This window comes from Serinus canaria, chromosome 3 (assembly GCF_022539315.1).
Source record: "Serinus canaria isolate serCan28SL12 chromosome 3, serCan2020, whole genome shotgun sequence".
Classification (NCBI taxonomy): Eukaryota; Metazoa; Chordata; class Aves; order Passeriformes; family Fringillidae; genus Serinus; species Serinus canaria.
Window position 1 is genome coordinate 43,826,844 of NC_066316.1, and position 14,678 is coordinate 43,841,521.

General features: G+C 40.7%; 1 protein-coding gene across 1 annotated transcript in view; it reads right to left on the reverse strand.

The window, feature by feature from the left end:
• The window catches only part of TARBP1 (TAR (HIV-1) RNA binding protein 1), a 31,778-nt gene extending 20,063 nt beyond the window's left edge, over window positions 1–11,715 (reverse strand). The window contains exons 1-12 of the mRNA XM_030235544.2: window positions 10,878–11,715; window positions 10,687–10,784; window positions 9,822–9,891; window positions 8,859–9,007; window positions 8,105–8,157; window positions 7,085–7,182; window positions 5,874–6,009; window positions 4,762–4,858; window positions 3,828–3,917; window positions 3,127–3,265; window positions 1,513–1,609; window positions 1,046–1,221 (exon numbers count right to left, since the gene is read on the reverse strand). Coding sequence (XP_030091404.1) covers window positions 1,046–1,221; window positions 1,513–1,609; window positions 3,127–3,265; window positions 3,828–3,917; window positions 4,762–4,858; window positions 5,874–6,009; window positions 7,085–7,182; window positions 8,105–8,157; window positions 8,859–9,007; window positions 9,822–9,891; window positions 10,687–10,784; window positions 10,878–11,715 — 2,041 coding nt within the window. The remainder of the gene's footprint in view (window positions 1–1,045; window positions 1,222–1,512; window positions 1,610–3,126; window positions 3,266–3,827; window positions 3,918–4,761; window positions 4,859–5,873; window positions 6,010–7,084; window positions 7,183–8,104; window positions 8,158–8,858; window positions 9,008–9,821; window positions 9,892–10,686; window positions 10,785–10,877) is intronic.
• Between the last annotated feature and the right edge of the window lie 2,963 nt (window positions 11,716–14,678).

Here is a 14,678-nt window from a genome sequence, read left to right on the forward strand (position 1 = left end):
ACTTCAGCAGTCAGAGAGACCATGGCTCAACATCAGCTCTAACAGCCTGCATGATTAGTGCTCAGTATTTCACACAAACAGCTAAAATTTAAGGGGGCAGGGGGTTGAATGTATACAGCACTTTTTAAATGAGGGTGGGCATTTATTTTGGGACTGCACTTAGACATGTATATGAAACCTGGACATAAAACCTAAAATTATTTTTGTTACAAATAAGAGTCTAGACATGGAACCTCCTCACTCCAAAACTACTCTTCTATTCCACGTTATAAACACCCTAAATAAAATCCCAAAATAATCTGGGAGAGCAGAAACCAAACACCAAGATCCCTCCTTTTCCCATTCAGCATCCCAAAATTCAATGAAAATAGTACTGCAATTTTTCATTTGCTCTCAGGAAAAACATGCAGGTCTATTCTGGTTACAAACAGACCAAGTTCTCTCAAAAGGAATAGTCAGGACTCCATAGTTTTTGTTAAAACTCTCCTGAAAGGTCTACAAGCTAAAGGGCTCCATCTGTGGGGGGCAACATTCCCAGACAGACAGACCACTAGGCTTTTATTTCAGAGGTCAGCTCTCAGCCTACCAGTCAACTCAGAAAACAGGATCACTTTATGCAGCAGGATCACTTTATGCACTCAGGGAAGACTCTGGCTGAAACTGTGGCATCTGAGCAGCTTAGGCTGGGTTTCTGTAGTAACTTTTTTCTGAAGTGACTAAATGATTCATGGAATCCACTCATTTGCCTATAAATACTTGCAATGCAGTCACACTCTTCAAATTTTAACTGATAATCTAATCCTAATGGACAACAATTACTTTCTCAGAACGCTTCCACATTCTCAATTCCCAGTCCTTAGGACACCTGCAACACCGGACCCACAGTGCAAGTTTTATAACAGACATGCCAGATGGCAAACTTTTGCATTTACCACTTCTAGGCTAGCATTAGTTTTGACACCATGGCCATGAAACAGTGAAGTAGCTTAGCTGCAGTTAAGACTGTAATGAACAGAAGACACAGTAGACTGAAGATGTCACTAACCATCTTGTGCATTGGAACATTTTAACCAACGGGTCTGCAATAACTTCAAGAGAAGCTGAAGGCTTTTATCTGCTCTCAGTGTTGGTATGTAAGCATTACTGCCAAGTTTCATCAAGACATCCAGAAGAGGGTTCAAGAAAGCCTCTAGTTCAATCCACTCTATGTTGCTTTTTCCACTACACAAAAACAAAAATTAAAAAGAAAGTCTTCTTCTGAGTATCTGCCTTAAGTGCTGAAGTTACTTATGGAAATAAAAAGGACACGTTTCCAAGACACTTAGGTATCTTTAGAATGTTACCCAGTATGTCTGCAGCAACAGCTGGACAAGGCCTAAGGAATGATCAGGCTGATGCAAAGTCTACAGAGAAAAGAGGACAGCTTCCCAGCTTCATCAGGCTTCACTGGATCCTTCAGGAGTGAGGGGATTGAAAAAGACAGAAACGTAAAACAAGGTATTTCATACTTACCTGTATTTATTCTTCATCTGCTCCACGTCAGCAGCCAACAGAATCATTGTTGAGACAAGCTTAGCTTCAAACCAGTCAGGCATAAAGCAATTTTCTCCTGATTAAAGATATTTTAAGGTTTCCACAGTAACTAAAAATACCTTTGCAATAATTTCTAAAACTTCTGGGTTTGTAACTTATTTTAATAAATTAATAGTAGAAAAAACAACTCTAACATAAGTATTACTACTAATTTTTGGAATTTTTTATCTAGATATAAATGTAACTCTATTGGTCTCAGTGCTCAAATAAATTTTAGGCAATATGTTACATAGCAGTTCACAACAGACTTTTCTGTTACTTTAAAAAATACATTTGCATATTCAAATTAATTTAATGAAGAACATAATTCCACTACGCTTCATCTGAAACATCAGCTGTGATTTTAACCACAGAACTAACCACATCAAGAACCAGAACTATTCTGTAAAGAGAAAATTATAAAAAATCTAAGTTTCTCTTTTTATCGATCTTTTATACAGAACTTCATCATCATAATTATAAAATGATTCTTAAATAGCAGTAAGTTGGTTTCAGGGTTTTTTTAAACTGGTGTGTTTCTGGCTTTGGGAATTTAGAAAACAAAACACACTTGGGAAGTCCAATTCAAGCAGTTGGACATGATTTTTTTTTTTTCCTCTCTAAAGATCTTCCTATAGTTAAGTTTCACATAAAACCGGAATTACAAACATCACTTTTTACAAGTGAAATGCAGATGCTTGCCATGGAACTGCAGATAACATAGACCAAGGACTAAACAAACATGTCAAGAAGAAGGCCTACCAAAATTTTTAGCACATTTATGCTGAAGCACCAACAGAGAGAATTCTCTTACTACTTCTCTAACAGTAAGACAATCCAGTCAAGTTTCCTGGTCTACAGGAAGTTTCTGGAGCTATTTATGGTCAGCAAATTCTGACCTAGCTTTTTTATCTCCTCTACATATAGTACTTCAGGGTTCAGTTTTGACTTTTTGACAATATAAAACTACGTAAAATTCACTATGACTGCGAATGCCACACAGAAGTTGAAATATTTTAAAAAATCAATTTGCCATTCTTTTCAATGTGTCTGAAAGAAGACACTAAGCTGACACTGTAAGTAACTCAAAATGTGGCAGTGATCAAGGAAGGCCCTTTTCCCTCTATAAAAACACCTGGTCATTTTACAAAGCTCTGCTGAGAAAGGTGGCAGAACCTGTGTGGGTTCAGACTCCCTTGTGCTTTCCTCTGCCCCCTGCATTCCAGAATTTTCAGACACCATCCAAAGAGAGACCAAATAAATCTAATGGACAAGCATCAGGGCAGCATTAAAACTGAATATTAAGACTTAATGTTCAATTAATACTGCAGGACTTTAATCTATGGAGGAAAGGAAATACATAAATTTTATTTACGGAATTAAAAATTAAGGTTAAAACTTAAGAACTGTGAATACACAGGTTGGGTAGACCTTGAACAGGTGCAATATTAAAAAAAAAAAAAAAACATTTTTCTAAAATTCAAGGGATTGGTGTAAATTTATTTTAAAATTCTCTTTAAAATGGTGGTTTTTATTAATACACATTTAACTTACTTTCAGGTGCAGATGCCTTAAGGTACTGTCCCACAAGACTGTGCACATACTGACATAATGATGATGTCTCCTGACGTCCCAAATCAGAGGTTACAGAGTTCCTGAAGCACCTGTCATTCACTTGCAACCAGCTGCAAAGCTGAATGAAGAACAGCATGTTACTCCTTGAGCACATCTGGCAGCTGATTTAACAGCAGCACACCAGAGCACTGCTGAACACAAACTCTCCCATCAGCAAACCCACACACTGCAGGAGGTGCTCACCTCAGCTACCACTGGTAAAAATTCCCTTATGTCAAAAGGGTTTCTTCCAATCAAGTGTTATCTGGTGAGACCAGTTTTTTTTTTTTTTAATTGTATGCCAAAAATGCACGGAGCAAGATAAAATGTACAGTATACATGACAAGAAGACACTATGCAAAAAATCACTTTACCATTATGTGGCTGTACAAGTAACCAAAAGTTATGGCTACGTGATCAGCTGGCTCTAGTACATACTACATTAAAAAAATATTTCATCTTTGAACTTTCATTCACAGCATTCTACATCTTGCAAAGACATAAAACACATATCCTGCGAAAATTTACAATCTCACTCCATGTGGTATGCATACTTTTCCCTTTGAAATTATCCTGCCAGTGATATCATTATTTCTACCAGTGATGGGCTTGATGAACATAAAACCAGCTTCAGTTCTCACCTCTGTCCATAACAAAGTATCTCTCCTTAGGGACTCCTCTGGTCTAAGGGACAGAAGAAAGCTTGAAACTTCTGGGAAGGAGACTTTCTCCTGAAGAAATTAATCAAGATACAACAGCTGCCAACAACAAATAATACCTGTATGATAACTCAAGAAGTTTGCCTTTATCTGGCAAGTTTCAGTAAAAGAAATTAATTTTCATTTTTGTGATTCAGACTCATTTCTGCCTTCTTTGGGACCAACTTATCAGTACCAAGGAACAAAACTTAATTTTCCCAAGTACTAAATAAAGTCTACCTGAAAATAAATGAATGACTGTAAGAATAGCACTATTCACTGGTGACACCTTTTAAATTAATGTAGGGAAGAGCCACTCATAAGTACTAGTTCTGCATTTCTAAAGAGAAATTGAGACAGGTTTATAGCCACACCACACAACATGAAAGACTACTTATTTACAAAGCTAGCTATAAAACAAACAGAACATTAATACTTTGATTACTAAATAAGTACAGTCCTTCTATTTCAACGTTAATGGTTGTTTTATCATTTTGGTATCACAAATACTTTTATTATTAGGAACTACAGGAAAGTCTTGTTTCTCTCTGTTAAAACCTGAGTTTATATAGTGGATGTGGAATAATATCCTGTTGTGATAACTACCACATAAAAACCCTACAATAAAACATCAACTAATAAAAACTAATGAAAAAGAATACTTATGGAAAACCAAAGGTAACAGAGCATACCATACTTACAGAGCACAATTTAAATAGTCACTAAAAAACCTGCAAATCCAGCAAAATCAGTATAAATACTGTATTTAGCATTTTTTGAATACTGTTGGCCCTGTAACAGTGTCACTGTGTTTCTATTACATCAAGGAAAAAGAAAAAACAAAAAATAAAAACAAAACACAAAGGCCCAAACTGACCACATCTGTCAAATGCATAGTTGTTTGAAGAAGATAGCACTGAGCAGCTCCACGCAACAAAATCTGATGGGTAATCATAGTACACTGGAGGACATCTCTGCAAAGAGGAAAAATACACACTGTATAAATCACACACTTCAAATGTCAACATTTTAATGTATTTTCTCACTATTAATCATTTTGAATACATTAGATTGCAGGTAACAGACATATTCTATTAAGTGTGGCACAAATATCAGGCACTGCACAAACAAACCAGAACCAAGATTACTGTCACATGTACTTTCAAAAACCGATAATAAAACTTGCATGAGCACAAACCTAAAAAACACAGAAAGGGGGAGAAGAAAGAACAAAACAAAAACTAAAGGAACAATCCCCATGATCACATCAGTTCAGACTGGTAATTTAACACTGGCAATTCTACCTGTAACAAGTTACAATGTTTGCCATCAAAATCTCACTCAAGCAAAAAACTGAATGAAACTTTCAGTGATCTTTTATCAGCAAAGGCATGTCCAACATCATCTTTTTCTCTTTGTAAACTGCTTCTATTCAGTATTCCTTCAACCACCAGTAAGATTTTATTTAAACACTCCAATTTGATTGAACTGGAATGACAACTGATTTTTAGTGGCTCTAGGAAGTGAAAGCAGACACTTAGGAAATATCAGTGGGATTAAGGTCCATAGTGAGGCCAAGAACTTTTACCTAGACTTTTATTTAGAAATCTTCCAGTTTCCAGCATTGTGATATAGCCTCAATTGCTACTAAACCAGGCTGTAATGTAACTAGAAGAAAAGGAAGTGTGGTATGTATCAACCAGGAACTAACTGTGGAAGAACAGGGAAAAATTACTCTAAAAAAGTAGAAACTATGAAGATCTAAAATGCAAAAACTCAGTGTTTTTTAACTTCATACAAAGATATAAATGCACTGGTTCTTGAATTGCTTTCCTCTGCAAATTAGACATAAAGGAGACAGAACCTTCTATTCCCATGCACAACCATCCCTTCAGAAGTAACAAACATGAATCCAATTCTGGCTCTCCAGACTGTCAGCACATTTCTTTGGAAAAAGGCTGTAAGAACACAATGCACTATATATTTTACCTTAAAGCCTGAAGTCCTTCAGCACCAAGTACTTTACATGCAGGGATAGATGCCAAAGCCATAGAAAGAAACAAAATAGGAACAGCACACCAGTGCCTACTTGTCATCTTCTGAATAAATTTTAACAGGAAGCTACCTTAAAATAAAAGCAGACAAAAGAACCCTGAGTGATTTTGTGCCCTCCAATGCTTTTAAATAACATGAACTCCAGCAGAAGAGTGTTATTGTAATTTCTGACAATTAAATGAAAGACAACAGAATAATTTCCTAATTCTTTCAGTGAAAAAAATTACATTCCAAAGAAGTCTGTCAGTAAGGTGATATGATTCAGAGACAAACAGAAACAAACTTAATTTTGACTTTGGTCATCTGCACTAATCATCATGCTCAGGAATGGAATTTTAATTTGATTATTTTGAGTGCTAAACAATGGCTTTTTCAAGTTGATAATGAGTTTGTGATATGGCTGACCATAGTGATTCAACCAGTTAAATGAATACTGGAAAGGGCAGAGCAATTCTCAACAAGCCACCACATCCAAGTTTGTGGAAGCAGGCTACCCATTTCAGGATTCCCCATCACAGACCCCTGTTTAGGGATAAAATACATGCCTTGGGACAGGGCAGAGAAATAGGGGATCTATGGCATTACAAATAAATAGCAGGATATACCTGTGCTATATAGGATATAGGGTGCTTCAGAGAGCTGATTCTACCCTGACTTGACCCCATTAGCCCAGGTATTAACTTCTGGTTGCCTTCACTTTAGCATACACTAACATCAAAACTTGGAACAGTCTCAGAAACCTTCCTTCACCCAACCTCCCAATGAAAGAATCCTTACTCTGTTTCAGCCCATGGACTGGCCCTTTTGGATGTGCCACTACACAAGTCACAACTAAAAAAGTCTGGCAGATAAAGAAAAAAGAATCGCCAAGTAGTGTTCAATTCAGATCTCAGGACCTTGTTTGGGCTTTTTACTTTTCCATTATTAAAAAGCAAATCTGCTTCATTTTGCCCCTAGAACAATTCTGCAGCTCTGTACTGCAAGATACCTTAAAGTCCCTGAAGACCTTCTCTCTGGAAACTCCACTGTCAGGACAAAAGTGGAGTTTTTTCTCTCAAGTAAACACTCACATGACATACCAAAAGCAGCTCCATAGTTTTTCTTTGGTTTATTTAAAAAAAGATAAAGGTGAAACTGAAACATACCTTTTTCTTCTTCTGGAAGAAGAGTGAGATAAGTAGCCAAAAACTTCTGTAACCTCATTCCCAAAGGAGGACAGGCTCCTATTGATTGACCAGGCATCCTGTTGGGTTTTAAAACATTAGTTACACAGCTGGCATGTTAACATCTTCAGGATTAGACATAACAGATTTCATCTAAGATCTAATAGATTTCAAATGTTTAGAACTGCCTTTAAACAAAAGTCACTCACTGACACTCCATGAGACCAAGAGAGACAACCTATGCCTCATGAGAAGTCTCAGGATCCTGGCTGTTAAGGGTGAGCATCAGTCAAGAGATTCTACAGCTTTCTCTCAGCTTGATATTAACTGCAGCAACTTTGTATATTCTTGGAATACTCAAACACGTACCCTCCTCTACACATGCCAACATGTCTCACCAGAGATGCAGAGCTAAGAGAGAAGACTAAGATTATGAAGTATTGATTCAACACAGCTTTAACATACTGAAACATTTGGCATTTGCTTCACCTTTTGAATTGCCATCCGTACATGTCCATGGAAAGATACTGCAGACTGAGAAGAGGAATGCTTAACTGATGCAAGAGCCTGCAGAGCTCACACTTCTCCTGCCATGTTTAGATGAAACAACCTATTTTGACTACACTTTAGCCATAATCACCTAATCCAAACTATCACCAGTGACAGTCAGTTTTATCCCCCCCAAAATGAACATATTAATCCACTGAACTCTTGGTTTCACGGGCTTCCCCCACCAGATGAAGCCTATGACCATCAATTTGACCAAGGAGCGTTGAAAATTGCAAAAATCAAGTCTTGTCACTAGATGCATACTTCATTTGTTCACAGCCACCCATCTTTCCTGAGAAACTCTCCCTGTCAGTAAGTTTAGCAGCACCATTCTTCATTAACGTGTTTTCCTTTGGCTTAGATTTTACCAACATACTTAAGCCAGCATTATTAGAACATTTGCAGCAAACAAAAAATTAAACAAATAAGTGATTAATTAAACCAGTGGTTTACCTGCTGTAGAGGGAACTTTCTGAGAGGGCATCCATTAGTGGTCCAATAACAAACTGAAAAAAAGAAACAAGAACAATGGTGAAATGTACAGTTCCAAGGCACTGTTACACAGAAGTTAACTAAACTTATTTCACCAGACTTCATAGGACAGAGCCAGAAATCACAGAATACTCTTGTCAGTGGTAAATAGTAGAAGCAAGGAGAGGAAGAAACTAAAGGGAAGGGGGATCAGAAAAGTGAACAAGAAAAGAGATTTTTCTACTAAATACATTTCACAGTGTATTGCAAAAGATGTAGGTAAGTAAGAAATCCTTTGGGAAACAGACAGAAAATAGATTTACACATTAAACAGAAGAACAACAAAGAGCCAACACAGCTAAAATGACTTAGTAAGGTTGACTATTTCAAGTTACTCATCAAGAGGCTGACTTAATTTGTATAAATCAGGAATTTTAACCTCCGATGGGAATGCTCCTATGAAGATTAAATCATATAATATAGATAATTCCTTACTGAAGTGTGGGCTGGATGGACAGTCAATACACATATGACAGCAAAAAAAACCCCTAAGCTTTAATATTTCTTTCCACTTAGAGAATATTTTCAAGTGTGTGGGTTTTATGGATACAAGAATACACTGATTATGCTACAGAGAAAGTATTTGTCCAATTCCAACTACTGAAGCAATTAGTGTAAAGATCTGTTACAAATTAAAACATTTGTTTCCTATGGCAAGTGACAGTACCACCCTTACCTCTGAGAACACAAATGAATTTGGAAGACGCTTTGTTTCATAAAGCTCCAGAAAATGAAGAATTCCTTCCTTTGTCAGTGTTTTATTCTCACTCTCAAACATTCGTCTGTAAATGCACACATGCCACGATGGGTGAAACAGCCAACAACCTGTTTACAAAAAAGAAATTCTTCTGAACTGACACAGAAGTGACAGAGACACACTAACACATGACATACTGACATTCTGGACAATGTTTTAGTCTATTCATATTTCAAAAAGGTGACTACAGCTATTAGTGTTATAAAAACACCCCGCTAAATCTAATTTTAAAATTATCACAGTTTTCTAAAGTTACTCTCTACTTTATAAGTTACAAATTAAAATTACTAAAAAGTGCCACATCCTCCTTCCTTTATTTATACCAATGTATTTACCCACAAAAGTTGCACATTAATTTCCACTTTACAAATCTCTAACATCTTGCACTACCTAATTACATGGGCACATATGCCCTAGACACACTGCCTCAGCACTTGTTTCATTTATCCTTTCCCTACTTCTAACAAATTAAGTTGGGGGGGTTTTGCCTCTTTTACAAAGTTGTACAGGTGAATTGTCTCCTACAACCCCAAAAATCTCTGGCTTTATTTTCACATTATCCTAAGTCAAGTAAAGTACAATGGGAAATGGCCATTTATTTGGATTTTCTGACAGAAAAAAAAAAATGTCAAGACAATATAGTATGCAATAAATGTATACTAGGATTTCTTCTCAGAGCAGAGTGGCCACTGCCTATGCATCTTTGCCAATCAACCTATGTATAAAGCAAACCCACAAAAACTGGAGCAGCCACTCAGAAAACACCAAATTTGAGAAACAAAACATTACAGAAAGCTGCCACTGAAACAGAAGAATAAAACAGAGAAGTGCAACTTAACTGACTAACATTTAAGAGATTAAGTAGAAAAAGTTCCATCTTACCTTTATCCCCTGATATGGCAAGCTCATACAAACTGTTTAGTTTTGGTAATACTGGCTTTATGACATGGATCTGAAATGCAAATCAAGTATAAATAGTTTATATCTCAAACCCAGGAGCTGTCAAGTTACTCAGACTAAAATTTACTATTAATAGCATTAATATAGCAATTGACAATAAAAGTACATTTAAAAAAACCTGCAAATCCTGTGGAATGCAACACTCAGTCGCAGTTTAGAACTGAAAAAAACATCAATGATACCATATTTTCAGAAAAATACTTACTAATAACCATTCTATTCCTCAGAATTAAAACAGCACATCTAAAATTAAACATTTAAATTAATAGTTTCTCAGTTACAGGACAATCATGTCCAAATATCATAAAATAACTACAGGGAGCTGGGCACACTACTAACAGTTAACACCACAACGCCATACAATTCTGGAAGCTTCAAGTCAACAGGACTCTTTCTGCCAAGTACACTGGACTCACAAAATGTTTTTAATCCAAGGTACTCCACCATACAGAGTCCCCTCGACCAAAGAGAGGCTATTAAGTGCAATCATAGGATTTTTCACTAAGCTGGTTACCCTGATCTTGCAATTTACCTGCACTCCAGGTTTCTGTCACTGCCTTAACCAGATGTATGACAGAGATGACAGAGAAGAGCTCTGAATTTACCCCCAATGAATAACACATACTGTGTTGTAAGAGTTGAAACAAAAGTATTTCCAGCTAATGCTGACTTAGATCTCCTCCATCACCAAAAGTAGAAATACTCTGCCTTACACAAACATTCACACATGCCACAAGTGAGGCAGCAGGCCGATCCAGGATGGACACAGATTTCACAACGCTCCTACCTGGTTTCCTTCCAAAGTTTCCATTATCAAAATGTAAGTTTCCCAAAACTGTAGGAGTTGCTCGTTCTTCTCAGCAGACCACCAAAACAGACTCGGCTCTAAGGAAAGAAGCCAAGGACACGCGTTTCTCGCGGCCCCGCACGCCGGGCCGCGCTGCCCGTCCCGCCGCCCGCCCGCCCGCCCGCCCATACCGTGTCCGCCGTCCGGGGGGCAGCGCAGCTCAGCGCGCTGCCCGCCGCTCAGGTCCAGCGCTCGCTTCAGCAGGTAGCGGGCCCGCTTACGGCACAGCCCGTCCCGCTCCGTCAGGCCCTCCTGCACCAGCCGCCAGAACCGCGGGCACAGTCGTGCGTCCAGCCCCGGAGCGGCCGGACCCCGCGGCAGGAGCGCGTCCGCCAGGGCGCTCAGCGCCAGCAGCGCCCGCCCGGCCCGCGCCGCTCCGTCCGCGCCCAGCAGCCCCTCCCAGACGCGCGGCAGCGCCGCACCGTTCGCGCCCAGCGCCGGCAGCAGCCGCCCGGCCACCAGCGCCGCCGCCGCCTCGCCTTCGCCCTCCTCCCGCACCAGCGCCAGCGCCGCCGCCGCGCACCGTGACAGCAGCTCCGGCTCCTCCAGCCGCGGCGCCGCCGCCACCAGCGCCTCCACGGCCGCCTCCTGCGCGCCCGCCCCGCCGCCCGCCGCCAGCTCGGCCAGCGCGTCGCGGGCGAGGCGCGCCGCCAGCGGCGCCCCGCAGAGCTGCACGCAGTGCCGCAGCGCGCCCCGCGCCGCCCGCGCCGCCCGCAGCCGCTCCCCGCTCCCCGCCGCGCCCTCGCCGCCCCGCAGCAGCGGCCGGCACCGCTCCAGCGCCACCTCCCAGGCCGCCCGCCGCAGCGCCTCCGCCTCGCCCGCCGCCGCCGGCCCGCCCGCCGCCAGGCGCTGCAGCAGCAGGCGCAGCGCCTCCGCCTGCTCGGCGGAGAGCGGCGCGCTGAGCGCCCGCAGCAGCGCGGCGCGGTCCCCGCAGCGGGACAGCAGCGTGTCCGCCAGCACCACCTCCATCGCGCGGGGGGAGGCGGAGGAGGAGCGGCGGCTGCGCAGGCGGGGGCGGGCGGGGCCCACGAGGGGCGGCGGGAGGCGAAAACACGGCGTGATTGACTGGTTTGGCTGCGTGTGTGAGCCTTTTAAATATTCTACATCTTTGGGTCATAACCCGCGTGCGTGAGCGTTCCTAGCCGTGGCGGCTGCTCAGCACATCTTGGCCCAGCACGGGAGGCGTAGTGCAGATATCCTAGGTGCGAACCTCTCGCTTGAGGGGGTTGTGTTCCATCCTTGTGTGCCATAAAAACACTCTCTGTTCTTCATGTGCATTACAACGCAAGATCAGGCAGCAGTAATACACAAGATGCCCAGTTTTCTCACCTGTCATATTTGTTCTAACCATGTATGCCAAAAGAAGTTGCTGAAACAAGTCCCTGCTCTCATCAGAGTGTTCCTGAGGTTTGCCTGAGGGCTTTGTGTCTGCTTCAGGTCAGAGGCATTCCTGGATGCTGGCTCCATGCTGTTGGGTTGTTAGAAGGGCCTAGGTCACCAGCAGCGAGGCCAGAGAACTACTCCTGTGCAGTTCAATGTACCAGTGCAGCCAAAACTTAAATCAGAAAATCCAGTAAGTGTAAATTCACCATGGGAGATTACAATTCACATGAAAAATAAACTTAGAGATCTACATGTCAAAAGTGGTGGCAGACGACTCTCCTAGAAGATGTGGTCATAGGAAAAGACAAAGCTGGAGTCTTCTGTTCCTGTGAAAGCAATGGATAGCCAATTCCTGGCACAGCATAACGTGCTTTCTAATGGGTGTGGGCATTACTTTGGCCAAGATGTACTTGATTAGAGTCTAATGAACAAGAAAGGCTTACTGCAAATTTTCCAAGTGTGGTTCCACTTAATCGCTCCTCTCCAAATCACATGAGTAGTCTCTCCTTTTCCTGGCTATCCATTTTCTCCAAACTTTTTTTAGAATTTTTTTTTACCTTTGAGATCCTACTGATTGCAAAGTCACTGAATTTTCTTATTAGAATTGAGCCTGTACTGTGACTATATATGCAATATATTCTGGAAAAAGAAGGTGGAAATTAATTCTTTTAAACCCTCCAGCTAAAATAGTTTCCATGAGCCTGACCACTCTGTGTTCTGTAACACATAAATTACAGAATCTGGTAAAAGCTCAACAGTTCAAATTATACATTTTACTCAAATGTAAAGTAAAACTTGGTACTTTGTTTCACACACACAGAAACATGTTTCATAGGAGGAATTGTTACAATGTGCTTTAGTAAATAGGATGCTTACAGTTGAAATCTCTTACATGCCATAATATATTTTTTCTATTTGTTCTTTAGTAATTTTTTCATTTCCACTTACAGCATGCAGTCTGATAAATTTTAGGAGTTTCTTTTATCAGGCTTGAGACAGTGCTAAGCAGGGGATCCCTTCTTACTATAGGTTTACTCTTCCCTTCCTGGCATCTGTAACTAAATGAAGAGTTAATGGTCTTCATGACAACTAGTAATCAAAACAGAATCAAATATACTGTGTTGCGCTGTTTCTTCATTATTGTCTGAATTCTGCTCTGCCTTTAGTTTTATCAGAGTGGGGAGCCAAATCTAAAGTCTTATTACACCAATCCTCTGCAGATTGTCTTATCAGACAAAAAGGGAGGCCAAGCTTGGGGAGCTTCTGAATGGAATATTAAGACAACAAAACAAAAAAAAACAAGCCAGAAAGGTGGATATGGAGTTAAGAGAGAGAAAATGAGCAAGTATTTTGTAATTTTCAGCAGAGTTTTGTAATTTTCAGGTGTCAAGAACTGCACCATTCATACCCTCATATCACGGTTGTCAAGTGCTTTGATGGTAGCACCCTAAATTTGTGCTTTCCAACTCTACAGTTCCAATACACACCCCTGCATCACCCAAGACCATGCCCTGTTCTGTTTTCTCCATTTACCAAGCTTATCCCAGCCACTTCTGCCTTGTTCCTAAGCCAGCCCTGCTCTCAGGCCCCCAGCCTGCCAGCTGCAGGCACCTGTAGGGTCCCAAAGCCCTTTCAGCCTAGGTTTGCTGTGCCAGAGTGCCTCAGCACTCAGAACATCCCACACCTGCCAATCTCTCATGTACTCTGCACTCCTCTTTCTGAGGTATCCTGTATTCCCTGACCTCTCCAGGTCCCCTCCAAACCCAGCATGCAGGCTAGATCAAAGGCTGAAATACCTTGATGTGATTTTTTTTGTTGTTTTTTTTTCTTTTTTGAGAGGACATCTTGTATATGCTTTCTTTATTTCTGTCATACCAGGTATTCTCCCTCAAACACATTAGTCTATCTTAAAAATGTAAGACTGAGGAATTGCCTAAAACATCAAAAGTAGCTCACCACAATTGCTGAAATAAATGGCCAGTCTGAACATGTCCCTCTCATGGACCACTTCTATCTATAGGCCACAAAATACTTCTCAGCTCCTTGCAACTCCAGATGTAGAGCTCACTTCACACTCTTCTTCCTTAACCAAGGTCTCTCTGTGTCATTTAATATTGTTACTGAGCCAATGAGAGGCAGGACAATGATGAGAAATGTATTATTGTGGATTTTTTTCTGAACTTTGTAACAGTACCTTTGCTGATGGCGTGGGTTTCCAGCACATGATAACAAGTTGACCAAATTTGGGCTGATTTTATAATTTAAAGGCTTTACAGTAGTAGTTTATTGGTTTTCATTGGGGCCCATAATTTTACACCAATTTAGCAATATGAGAGGACTGAAGTTCCTTCCTCAGACTTGTAGTTAAAAAACCAGCCTTTAGTTACCTGCATATTCTTTAGGACAAACGTATACTTGTTCTTATGTATTTGCTTTCCCCTGTGATCACACAAACATGCAATTTTGTACTAGGAAAAGTTTCTGGATTATCATTCTATTGGTTGGTTACCTTAGAAAAGGATTATGGACAAAACCACAGTAGAAACTAC